The sequence below is a fragment of the Haliotis cracherodii genome, unplaced genomic scaffold (assembly GCF_022045235.1).
Source record: "Haliotis cracherodii isolate W230 unplaced genomic scaffold, xgHalCrac1.p SCAF_2, whole genome shotgun sequence".
Lineage (NCBI taxonomy): Eukaryota > Metazoa > Mollusca > Gastropoda > Lepetellida > Haliotidae > Haliotis > Haliotis cracherodii.
In genome coordinates, this window is record NW_027266275.1 from 67,353,657 (window position 1) to 67,367,550 (window position 13,894).

Below are 13,894 nucleotides of genomic sequence, written 5' to 3' on the forward strand. Positions count from 1 at the left end.
GGAATACTGTTAAAAGCGGCGTTAAACCCAACTCACTCACTCATTTCATGCTTGTAACAAAGGCGTCATGGTTAAGCTACCGTTCCGTGCGGGCATATCCTCAAGGTTACTTCGTACCATCCGCTCGCCATCATCTCAATAACTAGAACAACACACTGTAACTACAGACTGCCACAACAACCTTCTTGTTACAGGCTTCACCCCATCATTACTTTGTCGTCTTTGTTTGATGTGTGGTTCTTGTTCATCTGTGTATCTGCAACTCTTAGCTATGTAGCTATGCCTACCCAGTTGCTGGATACAAGTGCTGACATCAGTACCAAAACGTCGCATTAAAAGCATAAAGTTGAAAGTTGAAATCCATGAGTCAGCTCTGCCTTAGTGGACACTGCAGCTTCTTCAAAATCATTTGAAGACAGTGATTTATAATGTCCCATCTCTTGCAAAAACAATTTCTAATTACCAAGAGACTTCAAATGTACTGAAATCTCTAATATGCATTAAGAAGTTTAGAAAAGCAAGAAGTAGCTCTGAAACGTCGTGACAAAGCATTAAAGTTTCTATCGATAAAAAGTGTCATGTATCCATTCAAATGCACTGTATTTTACATCCATGGTGCCTAACTTGAACACAACGTGCGTCCTTTCTTCTGATCCAACTTGGAACAAGAACTATTGCTGAGTTGGTTGTGTTCCTGTTGAGAGTATTTTTCAAGTTTATTTGTGAGTGAGTTAATTTTTCCACCCCTTGAATAGTGTTTTAGTTATATCACGGCGTGTGAGGTAAATGTGGGAGGATGTCTCCTTGGTCTTAGACGTTTACAACTTTAGTGAAACCAAAGGCATGGAACTGACGTAAAGGATAAAACACGCTCCCGACATAAACATGAGGGAGAGTGACACCGATGGTTTCCATGTTCAGCCAAACCCCAGGAATTATGTCTCTGTTTTAACAGCATAGTCTTGTTTCCAACGCACTTTACTTGTCGCGAACTACAGGTATAATCACTAATTGAAAGTTATTCTATTGGTCTAATCCCTTGGCACATATGCCTAACTGCAATAAGGCTAGACTTTATGTGCTTGGTTTTTTTAACGGAATTTGATAGTGAAATATGTGATCGGTAGGTCGAAACAGGAATTTCACAAAAATGCATTGTATGGGAGTTTTTAATCATCATTTGGATCGGTTGGTGATAAAACCGTGGCCTGGTTTGGATCTTTATGAAGTCTAAAATCAGACTTGTAATGGCGACTTATCGTTGGAAACAATTCTGTTTTAGTCATAAAAATCTTCCTTGGATCATTTTTATTGTCAAAGTGACCTTTACCGGCGGTGGTATAAAACATGTCATTCTAATTATTTTTTCTGCATTTTCTTTTTTTAAGGTCAGTGAATCTTTGTATGGTGTGTGGTTCTTGTTCATCTGTGTATCTGCAACCCTTAGCTGTGTAGCTATGCCTATCCAGTTGCTCGATAAAAGTGCTGATATCTGTACCAAAACGTTGCATTGAAAGTATAAAGAAGTTGAAATCCATGAGTCAGAATAAAGAAAAACAAGGTAAGGCCTAATCTACGATATACTCTCTCATCTCTGGGATGACACATTTTTTAGACATCAAAGTCTCGAAATATTTACATGCATTTCTTTGAGAGGAATTTAGAAGATGGTGTACTAAGCAAGGATAAGATTTATTGATGAACAACTTCTTTATTACAATTGAGAGCGACGTTACGGTATAGGCACAGAGTAAAATGGCCAAGTATATATACAGGTAGGAGGCAGTGTTTATACAGTAGAATAGATATCAGATGTAGTTATACTGATGTAGAAGAGAAGCCTGTTATGTGCACAGAAAGTGTAGTTTACATACTCTGTACATCACGAGGTGCTTCACCTGGCCCACTCTAAACCCACAGTGGGTCCGATGTGTACATGACGGCGGGGTTGACCAGTTGCTTCACCTGGCCCACTCTAAACCCACAGTAGGGGCCATGTGTACATGCTGCAGGGGTTGACCAGTTGCTTCACCTGGCCCACTCTATAGACCCCTAGTGGGGCCCATGTGTACATGGTGGCGGGGTTGACCAGTTGCTTCACCTTGCCCACTCTAAACCCACAGTGGGGCCATGTGTACATGGTGGCGGGGTTGACCAGTTGCTTCACCTGGCCCACTCTAAACCCACAGTGGGGCCATGTGTACAAGGTGGCGGGGTTGACCAGTTGCTTCACCTTGCCCACTCTAAACCCACAGTGGGGCCATGTGTACATGGTGGAGGGGTTGACCAGTTGCTTCACCTGGCCCACTCTAAACCCACAGTGGGGCCATGTGTACATGGTGGAGGGGTTGACCAGTTGCCTCACCTGGCCCACTCTAAACCCACAGTGGGGCCATGTGTACATGCTGGCGGGGTTGACCAGTTGCCTCACCTTGCCCACTCTAAACCCACAGTGGGGCCATGTGTACATGATGGCGGGGTTTACCAGTTGCCTCACCTTGCCCACTCTAAACCCACAGTGGGGCCATGTGTACATGATGGCGGGGTTTACCAGTTGCCTCACCTTGCCCACTCTAAACCCACAGTGGGGCCATGTGTACATGCTGGCGGGGTTGACCAGTTGCTTCAACTGACCCACTCTAAACCCACAGTGGGGCCATGTGTACATGCTGGCGGGGTTGACCAGTTGCTTCAACTGACCCACTCTAAACCCACAGTGGGGCCATGTGTACATGATGGCGGGGTTTACCAGTTGCCTCACCTTGCCCACTCTAAACCCCTAGTGGGGCCATGTTTACATGCAGGCGGGGTTTACCAGTTGCTTCAACTGACCCACTCTAAACCCACAGTGGGGCCATGTGTACATGCTGGCGGGGTTGACCAGTTGCTTCAACTGACCCACTCTAAACCCACAGTGGGGCCATGTGTACATGATGGCGGGGTTTACCAGTTGCCTCACCTTGCCCACTCTAAACCCCTAGTGGGGCCATGTTTACATGCAGGCGGGGTTTACCAGTTGCTTCAACTGACCCACTCTAAACCCACAGTGGGGCCATGTGTACATGATGGCGGGGTTGACCAGTTGCTTCAACTGACCCACTCTAAACCCCTAGTGGGGCCATGTGTACATGGTGGGGGGTTGACCAGTTGCTTCACCTTGCCCACTCTAAACCCACAGTAGGGCCCATGTTAAAATTTGTTTAATGTAATCAGTACAGTCAGTATAGTATGGCTATCCATATGGCTATCCGTGGCCCTGTGCCCCACAGACACACGTGCCAGTGTCGCCTACTCTTTCTAATTTCTGTGATGCTGCATAAACACGGCACAATAAAGTGTTCACATTTTCAGCCATTGTGTGAGACACAATAAGCTTTTGCTGGTTATAAAACGTCTTTTGTATTTCCAGAGGTACTATTAAGAAATAACTCCGAATATCGTACCTAAGGACAACATGCAACAGACGCTAATCGCAACAAGCTTGCTCATTCAACCACGATAATATCCGTTGGCGCAGCCAAGGAGCATAAGCATATCGCTGTTTGGAGCTCAGTGGCATGTTTAGAGTTATTTCCCTTTTTGAAGGTCACCATAACGGGTGACATTTCGCCAGCAGACGATGTAGTAGTTATGGGACGTTAGAGTTGCCCAGTGCTCAAGATGGAGACTGTGACTGCCGTGAAAGTGTGCTGTGGCCTGGCATTGTTTGTTTGGTTCCATCGGTGTGCGTCGGCCGATGATGTCCTTACCTGTGAGTGTTTTTGCCTATAGCCTGCAACCTCGGGGTATCGCGGTACTTGTCATGTACGCTGAACGGAACAAAATGCACTCACTAACCTTTATGTTTATTCGTGTTCTCTGTATCAGATATCATTCATGTTATCAAACAATGCATATTTTACTGATAAAAGTTCATTATTTACATCAGTAGCTCCGAGTAAAAGCCGGGCCTCGCGCTCTGTTTGACAAGGGAGAGAACTCCATCGTATCGCGGTACAGAGAAAAGTTGTGTATGGAGGTCCGAATTGGACAAAAAGAGGACATAATTCTACCAACCACTTGATATGATCATGCCAGACATCAGTGATTTGTCCAGACAAGTGCAAAGACAGCACAAGCAAAATTCTAAATGTGTTATCAGCAATAAGGATTCAATGCATTTTTACCGAAAAGTAAGAGAAAAATATTTTTACAAGTCAACAACAAAGTATCAGAAATGACATTTTAAGATTGTTTAAAAAAAATGGATGACAATAATTTGTCACAAAATGGAAAAAATGTTAAAAGTCAACACTAAATATATAAAAAGCACTCACAGTATGCCCAAAGTATGTATTTATCTTTTGGTTACTAGTGGAGAACGTATTTCTAAGTTTGGCATTATGGCCCTTATGATCTCCCAATAGATTCTGGGCACAGAGCGGGAAAAAATGTGCGGACTACGTAACTTCCGTTACCTTATTAGTCGCCATGAATATGCAGATGATCTAGTTCAGGTCGATAGAGAAAGTTTACTTGGGGAACTGCGGGTTATATCGTTGGCCATTGACAGATGGGGGTAAGGCAATATTACAACAGATGCCAGAAATATGTATCAACGCATTAATACCTCCTTACTTGCAGCAGACGGAACATTCCGAGGAATTTGAAATTGTTTACGAAGTGAGCACTTCCTGGTTACCGATTTGCATCAATAGACAGCCGCCTAGAGGCGTGTCCCGCGTGAAATATCGGAAATCACAAATGCCGCGATACGATGAATGCCGCGGTACCATGGGGTCCGAGTATAGATTATGGAACAATCTGAGTTTTGTGAACTATAAACTGAATAATAAAATTTTAGGCCTAAAACTTTTCCTGTAAGTGACCGACCGAGTAATTGGAATAATGTTTATGGTTCTGTTCTAAGGGGACACATTTGGATTATTCCGACCCACAAATCTCCTATGAACATTTCATTTGGAATGCAATGAAACGTCCCAATAGTTCGTGTATGTTTTGAAATCTATATAGGCCTAGCCTAGATCTATCGGATATTTACTCTGAGAATTTTATTACGAAATTAGGATATCAGTGATCACGGATATCTGTTTTTCATCAAATCACCAATGGTTATTCGGAAACGACATCGTGTATAATGTTTTAGAAAATAAGAAAACGAACACCGAAGTGAACCTTCCGCCATATTGGCTAGTCTTTACAAAATCACGTTTCAGGTATGTCGGTTATGAGACGCATATTACATCAGTGATCAGTGATCACGTATATTTCAAACTGAGCTGCGACAAATTACATACATCCATGAATGCCTCATACAATTTAGAATCAAATGACAAATGGTCTTTTGTCACTAATACAAATCGCCTTGATGAAACCAAGCGAAATAAATTAGGTGTGAAAAGGATCGCTGAGCTCGGAAAACAGTAGTTTTTACTGTGTAGCATTTAGTGATATAATTTGTCCTATTTTAAGAGATCTTTTCTTCTATTTGTTGCATATATTGGCTCACGTTTTTAGAATATCCATAGGAAGAGTATGGTAGCAAGAATTGGGGAATTAAAAATAGATACATTACAATGAGTTGGTAAATTCCACAGAAATAACGGTGAATAAAAATGAATACATACATGTCCAATATCAAAATTTGGTTTGTTTTGAAATATTCTTTTGAGTATTGGATTTACGTGAACTGGATGCCTAACAGGTGTACGTCTTACAGGGTAAACTCTTTAAAAATCTATTCAACTTTCAAAACAGTATTTTTGTGTTAAAAACAGTCATTCTATGTTTTGTCGAGAACGCCTCAAATTCTCTTTTACACATCGAGTAGGTGAGATACATTATTATATATAACAATGTCGACTTTCACCGACGCCACGAAAGACATAAAACAAGCCATGACGTCAAACGAAAATGTGTAATTTTGCTGGTTGTCTATTAAAATTGGTGCAACAATAGTGAAATTACACTTACACAATCACTTACACATGAATGCAAGAAGCCAAGGCCTGATTTACATGTTAGATAGGGCGATCCATTTCGCTTTAATTCCTTTTTTTTATGTAGTGAATTATTTCTAATGGTTTGTGATAATACCTGAACGTATACGGTTTCAGTATCGATATCTGTTTTGGTATAGTTTGGTTCCTGGTGAACAAAACAATTACGACATTTTTTTTTGTCTTTATCCATAGCAAATTCTCACCGAGTGAGTTGAGTTATAATGGACTAGTTCTAAGCATAGCTGAGATATGCCCCCTTTTCTTTGTGCATGTGTCATTGATGTTGTTTTCATTTATAGCAAGCCATGTTTCGTATTGGATGTATAACTGCGTTTACATAAGCTAATACATTCATTACGAGATATATTAGGCAGTATTTTGTTCGCTCATAGTTTACATAAGTCTGGAAATCGTTGCAGAATACTTTCATCTGTTTATGATAAGAATTGGCGAAATTTACTGCTTCTTTACGCCAAACAAAATATCGGACTGCATTTGGAACTGGTTTTTTTTCAAACCAGATTAATATTGGCAGTTAATTTTACACCATCAGAGAAGAAAGCTAGTGTTGTACATCCCTGCATAAAGCTTGTACCGCCGAGGTCCCGGTTGCGATTCCCCACATGGGTAGATGTGGAAAGCCCATTTCTGGTGTCCACCATGATATTGCTGAAATGTTACCAAAAAAGGCATTAACCAGCGTTAGAAATTGGCACTAGTCCTGTAGTCCTTACCAAACTGCCCAAAAGTAAAGGTATCTTTAGGACTAGTAGAAATTGGCCCATTTTAAGGGTTTTTCTATGTTATCATTGGAAGGACTAGTAGACAAAAACTGTTAGAACCCCTTATAAACCCAAACAATCTGACCCGTGAAGATTCCGGGGTAGAATAGGTCTTCAGCAAACCATGCTTGCCGTAAAAGGCGACTGTGCTTGTCGTAAAAGGCGACTAACAGGATCGGGTGGTCAGGCTCACTGACTTGGTTGATACATGTCATCGATCCAAACTGCGTGGATCGATGCTCATGATATCAATCACTGGATTGTCTGGTCCAGACTCGATTATTTACAGACCGCCGTCATATAGCTGGAATATTGCGGAGTGCGGGGTTAAACAACAAACCAACCAACCAAACAATCTCACTCTGTGGCACATGCCACTATGCAAACAATCAATCCCTAAATCTAAAGTTTACCTTCCTTCGTGAGGATGTTAATATCTACACACATCTATACACCTATACGTATGTATCTTGGTGGTGTGTTTCAGATTACATGGAAGAATCCTGCGGTCGCACGATCAAATTCAGCTCAGTGGACACAACTGAGTTTGTGTTTAACCTAACAAGAGTTGGGAGCAGATTCTCTGCCAACATGTACTGTCCAGTAGTAATACTAGCAAATATTGGATTCAAGATAATGTTCAAATTCACGAGGTTAGATTTTTCATCGTCTACACATTACATGGCTTTATACAGCACAGCTATAGATGGGCGTTATGGTGAGTTGACCCCATTCTCTCAACAACTAATATTTGGGTTATGGAACTAACATTGTCAAAACTGTAAAATAAATCTATACAATGTTTTATTTACCAAGAAAACCGGTATGGTATTTGACTGATATTTGATTGACTGCCAAAAGCACACTGCATAACGACGTCAACAGGAAACTATCGCTTCAGTGAGTGTGTTTAACGCCGCTTTTAACAGTATTCCAGTTATATCGCGGCGTGTCAGCTTAATGTTGGAGGAAAGCCCGAAGTGATGCAGGTCTCAGACGTTTACCACTTCTGTGAAACCCACGAGCACGGGTATGGTGCTGACAAACCTAGAAACATAATTGGTGCGAACCAGGATTCGAACCCACAAACATAGGTTTCTGGCGTGCCCAAGAGACGCAACTCTGCACAGCGAATCGCGGCGCCTTTGACGACTGGGCCACCCGTGCCCCTCAACGATCGCTTCGAAATATGCCGAGCGTTATCCCCCTTTTCACTTACGGTGGCCGACCCTGACACTATATTTTAACGGTCTTATCCAGTTTTACGTATAAAGAAGGATATTTCCACGTTAGATTATTCTATACTTTTGATATGTTCATATACAATCATTTCACTTTACAGTACAGCTTAAATAAATTCTTTTGCAATTTGTTCTAGGTCAAATGTAATATTGACAGGACTAATATCTCTTGGCATTCAGGTTTCCCTGAAGGATAAAGAGCCTCGTTTTGATATCACAGCCGATACCTCCCCAAGCTGATGCTACCACCTCCAAATAGTTGAACACATTTTGCGCTAACCATTTACCTACTCGTCTGCATACTCACAGACGACATCTATTCTCATCGAAAAACATAATACCGTCCAGATCTCGCACTTGCCAACGTCGAACTCGCCTGACCCATGTCAACTCGTTACTTGTCAACTTGTCCACATCAATGATAGGGTTTACGTGCTCTGATAACATGCAGTTCTCTTCATCTCCCATACAAAGTCTATCGACATACCCTGTGTCCCAGTGCCGTCGCAGTTTTGGAAATGAATGGTCCGGATATGGCGGTCTTCAGTGGGAGTGGTCTCCCGCTTCTACGACTGTCAGATTTCTGTCGTGTCTGTTATCAACGTTGCATCAATCTGGTAATGGTGACGCGGGTGCATTGTGCCGTTCTTGCATTGGCGGCGAGCGTTGCTCCTAGGTGCCCAATACTAAAGGCCCTCTCCTTCTGTATAGTGTTTGAACACGGCAAACTTTCTTGATGCTTTTGATTGCGTTCATAACGAGCCGTGTCATCAGTTTGTTTTATACAGTACTTTTGCACGTACATTTCGTTCTACGTAGCACAAAGTTGTTCTGGCAAAATGCACGGTTTTCACCCAAACAAATTTTGCTTTTTGTCACCGAATACCTTGGTTGTATTCGTGCGACATATTTAAGTCTTCATTCAAATTAGTGGAAATCCTTTTAGTTGGTATACTTTCTTTTGAACATAAGTTTACTTCAAAGACCATTTTTTCATTGTTTTATGTGTCAACTTTTGACATTGTGACATTTTCTGTGGCTATTTTGCAGGCATAGATACGTTTATATACCCCCCTTTTAAACACGCGTAACCCCCTTTGTCTTCGTAACAATAATCGTTCCTAAGTTAGTTTTTTTTAACGAACTGGGTCGAACCCACTGGATCTACTGTAGGCATTTTCTAAAAAACATGTATTGTCGGTCCATATTACACTCGGGCGGTCGGGTAGCCTGGTGGAAAAAAACATTCGCTCGTCACCCCCGAAGACCCGGGCTCTAATCCCGACATTGGTACATTTCTGGTGTCCCCCGCTGTGACATTGCTGGAATATTGCTAAAGCGGCGTAAAACCATACTCACTCACTCACCCATTTAAGGTGAGGTCGAAATTGGGTTTAACGTCGCGTCCAAGATTATTGCACTTATGTAGCGACGTGCATACACGTGTGTGTGTGTGGCTGCTTGCTGCTTGTACTAGTCCGGACTGATGCCGATTTATAGTGCTAGCTCACTGAAATACCATGCCGCAGTTTAACATGGATACCCCACTCAGACACAGTATACTGACTCCGAGCCGACCAGTCCTTGTTTTAGCCCCTTAATGCCGAGTGACAGACAGGGTAACAACAAGTACCATCTTTTAACGTCTTTTGGTATGACGCGGCCGGGGATCGAACACCGGACCTTCCGCTCTCCGGGCGGACGCTTTACCACTAGACCACGGAGGCGGTTCACCCATATTAGACTCTTTATGCAGCACCTGTGCTGGTGAGGAGAGACGTTCCAGGGATGTTTACATAAGAACATAATGTGGACAAGCCTTCATGGATTTGAACTTAGTTTAGTTTATACAAGTCAAAGTTTGCCAAGAATCATCACTTTAAAATGTAATGTGTCATATTGTGTGCATCTGTTGATAAAGCCAAAGGCAATGTTTCTTCAAGTCATGTTTAATGAACAAAAGCCTGTTGTCGTGTGCCACACAATGCCAACAAGCAACACGTGACCAATAATCAGTCAGATCCCCCGTCAAAATGATAGTTTCTGAAATATCAAAAAATCCCGAGAACAAATTCATTGTAAACAAAACAACTCTCAATAACGTGTATTGATTCATATGATGAGATCGTCGTCTAATGGTCCACATAAGTGTCTGGATGGGAAGATTGAGCCACTCTTCAGTAACAGTTTTGGCGAGTTCCTGTAGAGTTGCCTGAGGCACAGGGTGTCGTGAGAGGGCGGTCTGCAGCTCGTTCAACATGTTCGATAGGTCTGGGTTGAGGTCTGGTGACTCTGATGACCACCCCATGCGGACAATAGTGTCCTGCAACAAGTAGACGTCAACGATCCTGGCACGATGAGGTCATGCGCCATCGTCCATGAGGATGACGTCCTGTCCGATTGCGCCACACGCACACATCCAGAATGTCATCCATGTAGGACATGGAGATGGAGCCCCAGTAATCTTACCCCAAATCATGATTGAGCCCCCACCTTAGCGGTCATGTTCGGGTATGTTGGGAACCTGATTTTTTTCTCCTTGTCTACGTACTCGATTTGTGATGTATCAGCCCAATCCAACGTGCCTGCCTGTGGTGTCGGGTCAGTGGGAGGGGAATGCATGCTCTCCATTTTTCTGAGACCAGTCTCACGAAGATGATTACACATTGTCTGATCATAAACGTTAACCCCTCTGGCGTTCCGGGGGGTCATTTCTGAGTGTGATGGCAGTAACCAAATGATGACGCCTTGCTGCAATCAGGAGTCTTTCCGCTGTATAGTGGAACGCTGTCAACCACCTGCATGACACTGGGTAGCTGATCCAAACGTCTTGTATCGATTCCATGCCCTGCTGATCACACTTTGGATGACCACAAAGACGTTTGCAACGTGCCGTTGTGCTGACCCAGTTTTGGGCATGCCTATGCACCTGCCTAATTCTTCGATCGTCAAACGAGGTCTTTGACGCTGAGGGAGCATAAATGCGTTCAGTTGTTGCAATCCTCAGAAGCAAGTTTTGTGCTCTCTGATTAAGATGTGCAATAATTCTCCATAAAATACATAAAAACACAGGTTTCAAGGACCTCGTGCACATCATGCACATCGTGCCGATGACTGCATGCCTCTTAAAGTGGTTACCCAATCATTGTGTTCGGAGAAATTTCAATTTTTATTGTTGGATGACTTTTTTATCATCAAAACTTGATCTTGAGCAAACCTTGTAGTAGTGGTGTATGGGCCCCACGTTGTAAAGCCAATGGTTTGTTTAAAGTCCAATCTGTGTGTTAATTAATTTTCAGTTTTTGCTTTTAATATTTTACCGATATTTGCAGTCTTGGTTTTCAGGCATAGATACGTTTATAAATGACCTTTCCTCCACGTACATATCTACAACGCCAAGCAATAAAGGCATTCTCCTGTTCAAGAGTGGAACATCCTATCGTAACGGGGGAATGTCCGTTTTAGTCACGATGTTCGCTAAAGGTAAGTTCTGAGATTTGCAATTGGTATCTATCAAAGTTATGCATGTCCTTGTCCTTTTACATTAATCGAGCAATCACTGTCCCGGTCCAAGTATCAAGATGTTTCGTGTAACACCAGAAACACGCAAGTGTTGTTACATCAGGACGAGCCTGTGATGTCAAGTTATTACTGTATAATAATACCCGTGAAGATTCCGGGGTAGAATAGGTCTTCAGAAACCCATGCTTGCCGTAAAAGGTGAGTATGCTTGTCGTAAAAGGCGACTAACGGGATCGGGTGGTCAGGCTCGCTGACTTGGTTGATGCATGTCATCGATCCCAATATCATGGATCGATGCTCATGATATTGATATTAATCACTAGATTGTCTGGTCCAGACTCGATTATTCCGTCAGATAGCTGGAATAATACTGAGTGCGGCGTTAAACAACAAACCAAAACAAATCAAAACTATATAATAATAAAGCGACATTTCCGTAATCATGAGAGGTCATTGTAGTGATTGTACGATTGTGATTATGGAAACATTATGGCTGTAAGATATGCAAGGCTGTATGTGAGGGTGGTAGTTTGATGTTAAACTGCAGTTAAGAGTATTTGCCTTAAGGCTGACTTACTTTTATTTGATACAATAAATGCCTCCCATTTAACTTATGAATAATGTGGATACTATAGTTTCATGTCAACGCAGTCTTAGTGTTGTGTCCTATCCATTGCACGCCCAATGTGATCATGTTCCTTGTTGTTGCAGCAAAACAAATTGGATTTGGCGAGTCTAGATGTGAGGATGGTCATTTCTTCTGCCTGAATGAGCGCTGTATCAGTGAGGACCTGGTGTGTAACACACGTGACAACTGTGGAGACGAGTCTGATGAGTGGGCCGACTGTTCACTTCTACCATGGTGGAGTTCCGTCTTGATTGCCTTCGTCGTTTTTTTCCTAATAAGTGGAATTTGCATCATTTGCAAATTATCTCAGAAACAGGTAATGCTACTCTCCACCTAAAGTCACAAACAGGCTCTGTTTATGTTGCGTATGTTTACCCTGTCAATGTCCGTTTTTCAAGTTCAAACCTGGCAGGCGATTGCCAAATACATTCCAGTTCATTTGTTTTCAGCAACCAGGGCATACAGTAGCTCTTGGTAATCGATTGCAGATCAACACTATTACCAACCCAATGGCTGTAGCCAACAACAATCTAGAGATGACTTCTTTCCCAGCGACACAAGGGTCAATGCAGATACAATCACAGTCAATGGCCCAGTCCCACTGGGTAGTCTCACCAGCCTACAACAATCAACAGAACATTCACCAGGTGCCACCACATGTTCCAATGCAGATGGGCGTGCCCTACCAAACGCCCCCCAGCACCTTGTCTTTCCCAGTGTACCCACCTGGCCTCATTCCCCACAGCCCCACAGAAGCTCCACCAGCCTACAGCAGTCTGGCAATGAACCCATCTGCACCACCACTTGGTCCTGTTAGCGAGGTCGACGACCACTTCAAGGGTTATGGCATGGGAACTTTAGATCAAAAAGGACTTCCTCCAATGTGAGAGCGGTGATCAAATTGTACACTAAACCAAGGAACCACATCCATCCTACAAACCCAGGTGTATATCTTCCCCTTCGGTCTCACAGAAGATGTATTCATTAATCAGTAACCATAAAATTACAATATTTCAAAAAAATAAATTGTTCTTTAAGTTTTTACCTGGTTTCATGACCATATCTCATTTTGATGAATATTAACAAGACGTAAGTATTTCTGTTTCGAGAGCAATTGTGGCACTTGCAGGCTCATATGCACCTGTTACAAACTGCCCTTTGTCTAAATGTTTGTTAGAAAAGATGGAATAAGAGAAGTCGGCTTTTGAATGTCTGTTTAAGATGGAAGTCCAGTTCATGAAATCCAGCTCACCTGTTGTTTTTATATCAGTCAGAAATGTAAATACATGTGATCAAGTGTGGATCTGACAAACCAGTGGTTGACATGAGCATTCTACCACGAATTTGGGAAGTTACACTTTGTGTGAGAGGTTTTTTTGTCAAATGCCACTTTGAACAGTATTCCAGTTATATCACTGCATGTCAGCTTAATGTTGGAGGAAAACCCAAAGTGATGTAGGTCTCAGACGCATACCTAGGTGGTGGAACCCACGAATCCATGCAGATGCTGACAAACCAAGAAACAATCAGGGCGAACCATGATTCAAACCGACGATCATAGGTTTCTGGCATGCAATTGGGACACAACTCTGCACAATTAATCGCAGGGCCCTTGTCAACTGGGCTACCCGTGTTTAGAGATTGTCACCATCTACCATTAGGTGATATGTACGCATGCATATATCTGGATCAAGTAAAACAAACAGATCTTTAGTGTCA

General features: G+C 42.6%; 1 protein-coding gene across 1 annotated transcript; it reads left to right on the top strand.

The window, feature by feature from the left end:
* Positions 1 to 3,660: 3,660 nt before the first annotated feature.
* Positions 3,661 to 13,113, top strand: LOC139469759 (uncharacterized). The gene is made up of 5 exons (XM_071252040.1): positions 3,661 to 3,751; positions 7,272 to 7,502; positions 11,371 to 11,508; positions 12,259 to 12,491; positions 12,610 to 13,113. The coding sequence occupies exons 1-5, from the start codon at positions 3,661 to 3,663 to the stop codon at positions 13,060 to 13,062; spliced, it is 1,146 nt and encodes a 381-aa protein (XP_071108141.1). The 3' UTR covers positions 13,063 to 13,113.
* Positions 13,114 to 13,894: the final 781 nt, after the last annotated feature.

What these genes read in the sequence shown, in the direction of transcription:
- LOC139469759 (XM_071252040.1), top strand. Translation starts at nt 3,661, where the DNA reads ATGGAGACTGTGACTGCCGTGAAAGTGTGCTGTGGCCTGGCATTGTTT. An exon ending in AGTCACGATGTTCGCTAAAG is followed by an intron (nt 11,509 to 12,258) that starts GTAAGTTCTGAG and finishes TTGTTGTTGCAG; the next exon opens with CAAAACAAATTGGATTTGGC. An exon ending in GCAAATTATCTCAGAAACAG is followed by an intron (nt 12,492 to 12,609) that starts GTAATGCTACTC and finishes AATACATTCCAG; the next exon opens with TTCATTTGTTTTCAGCAACC.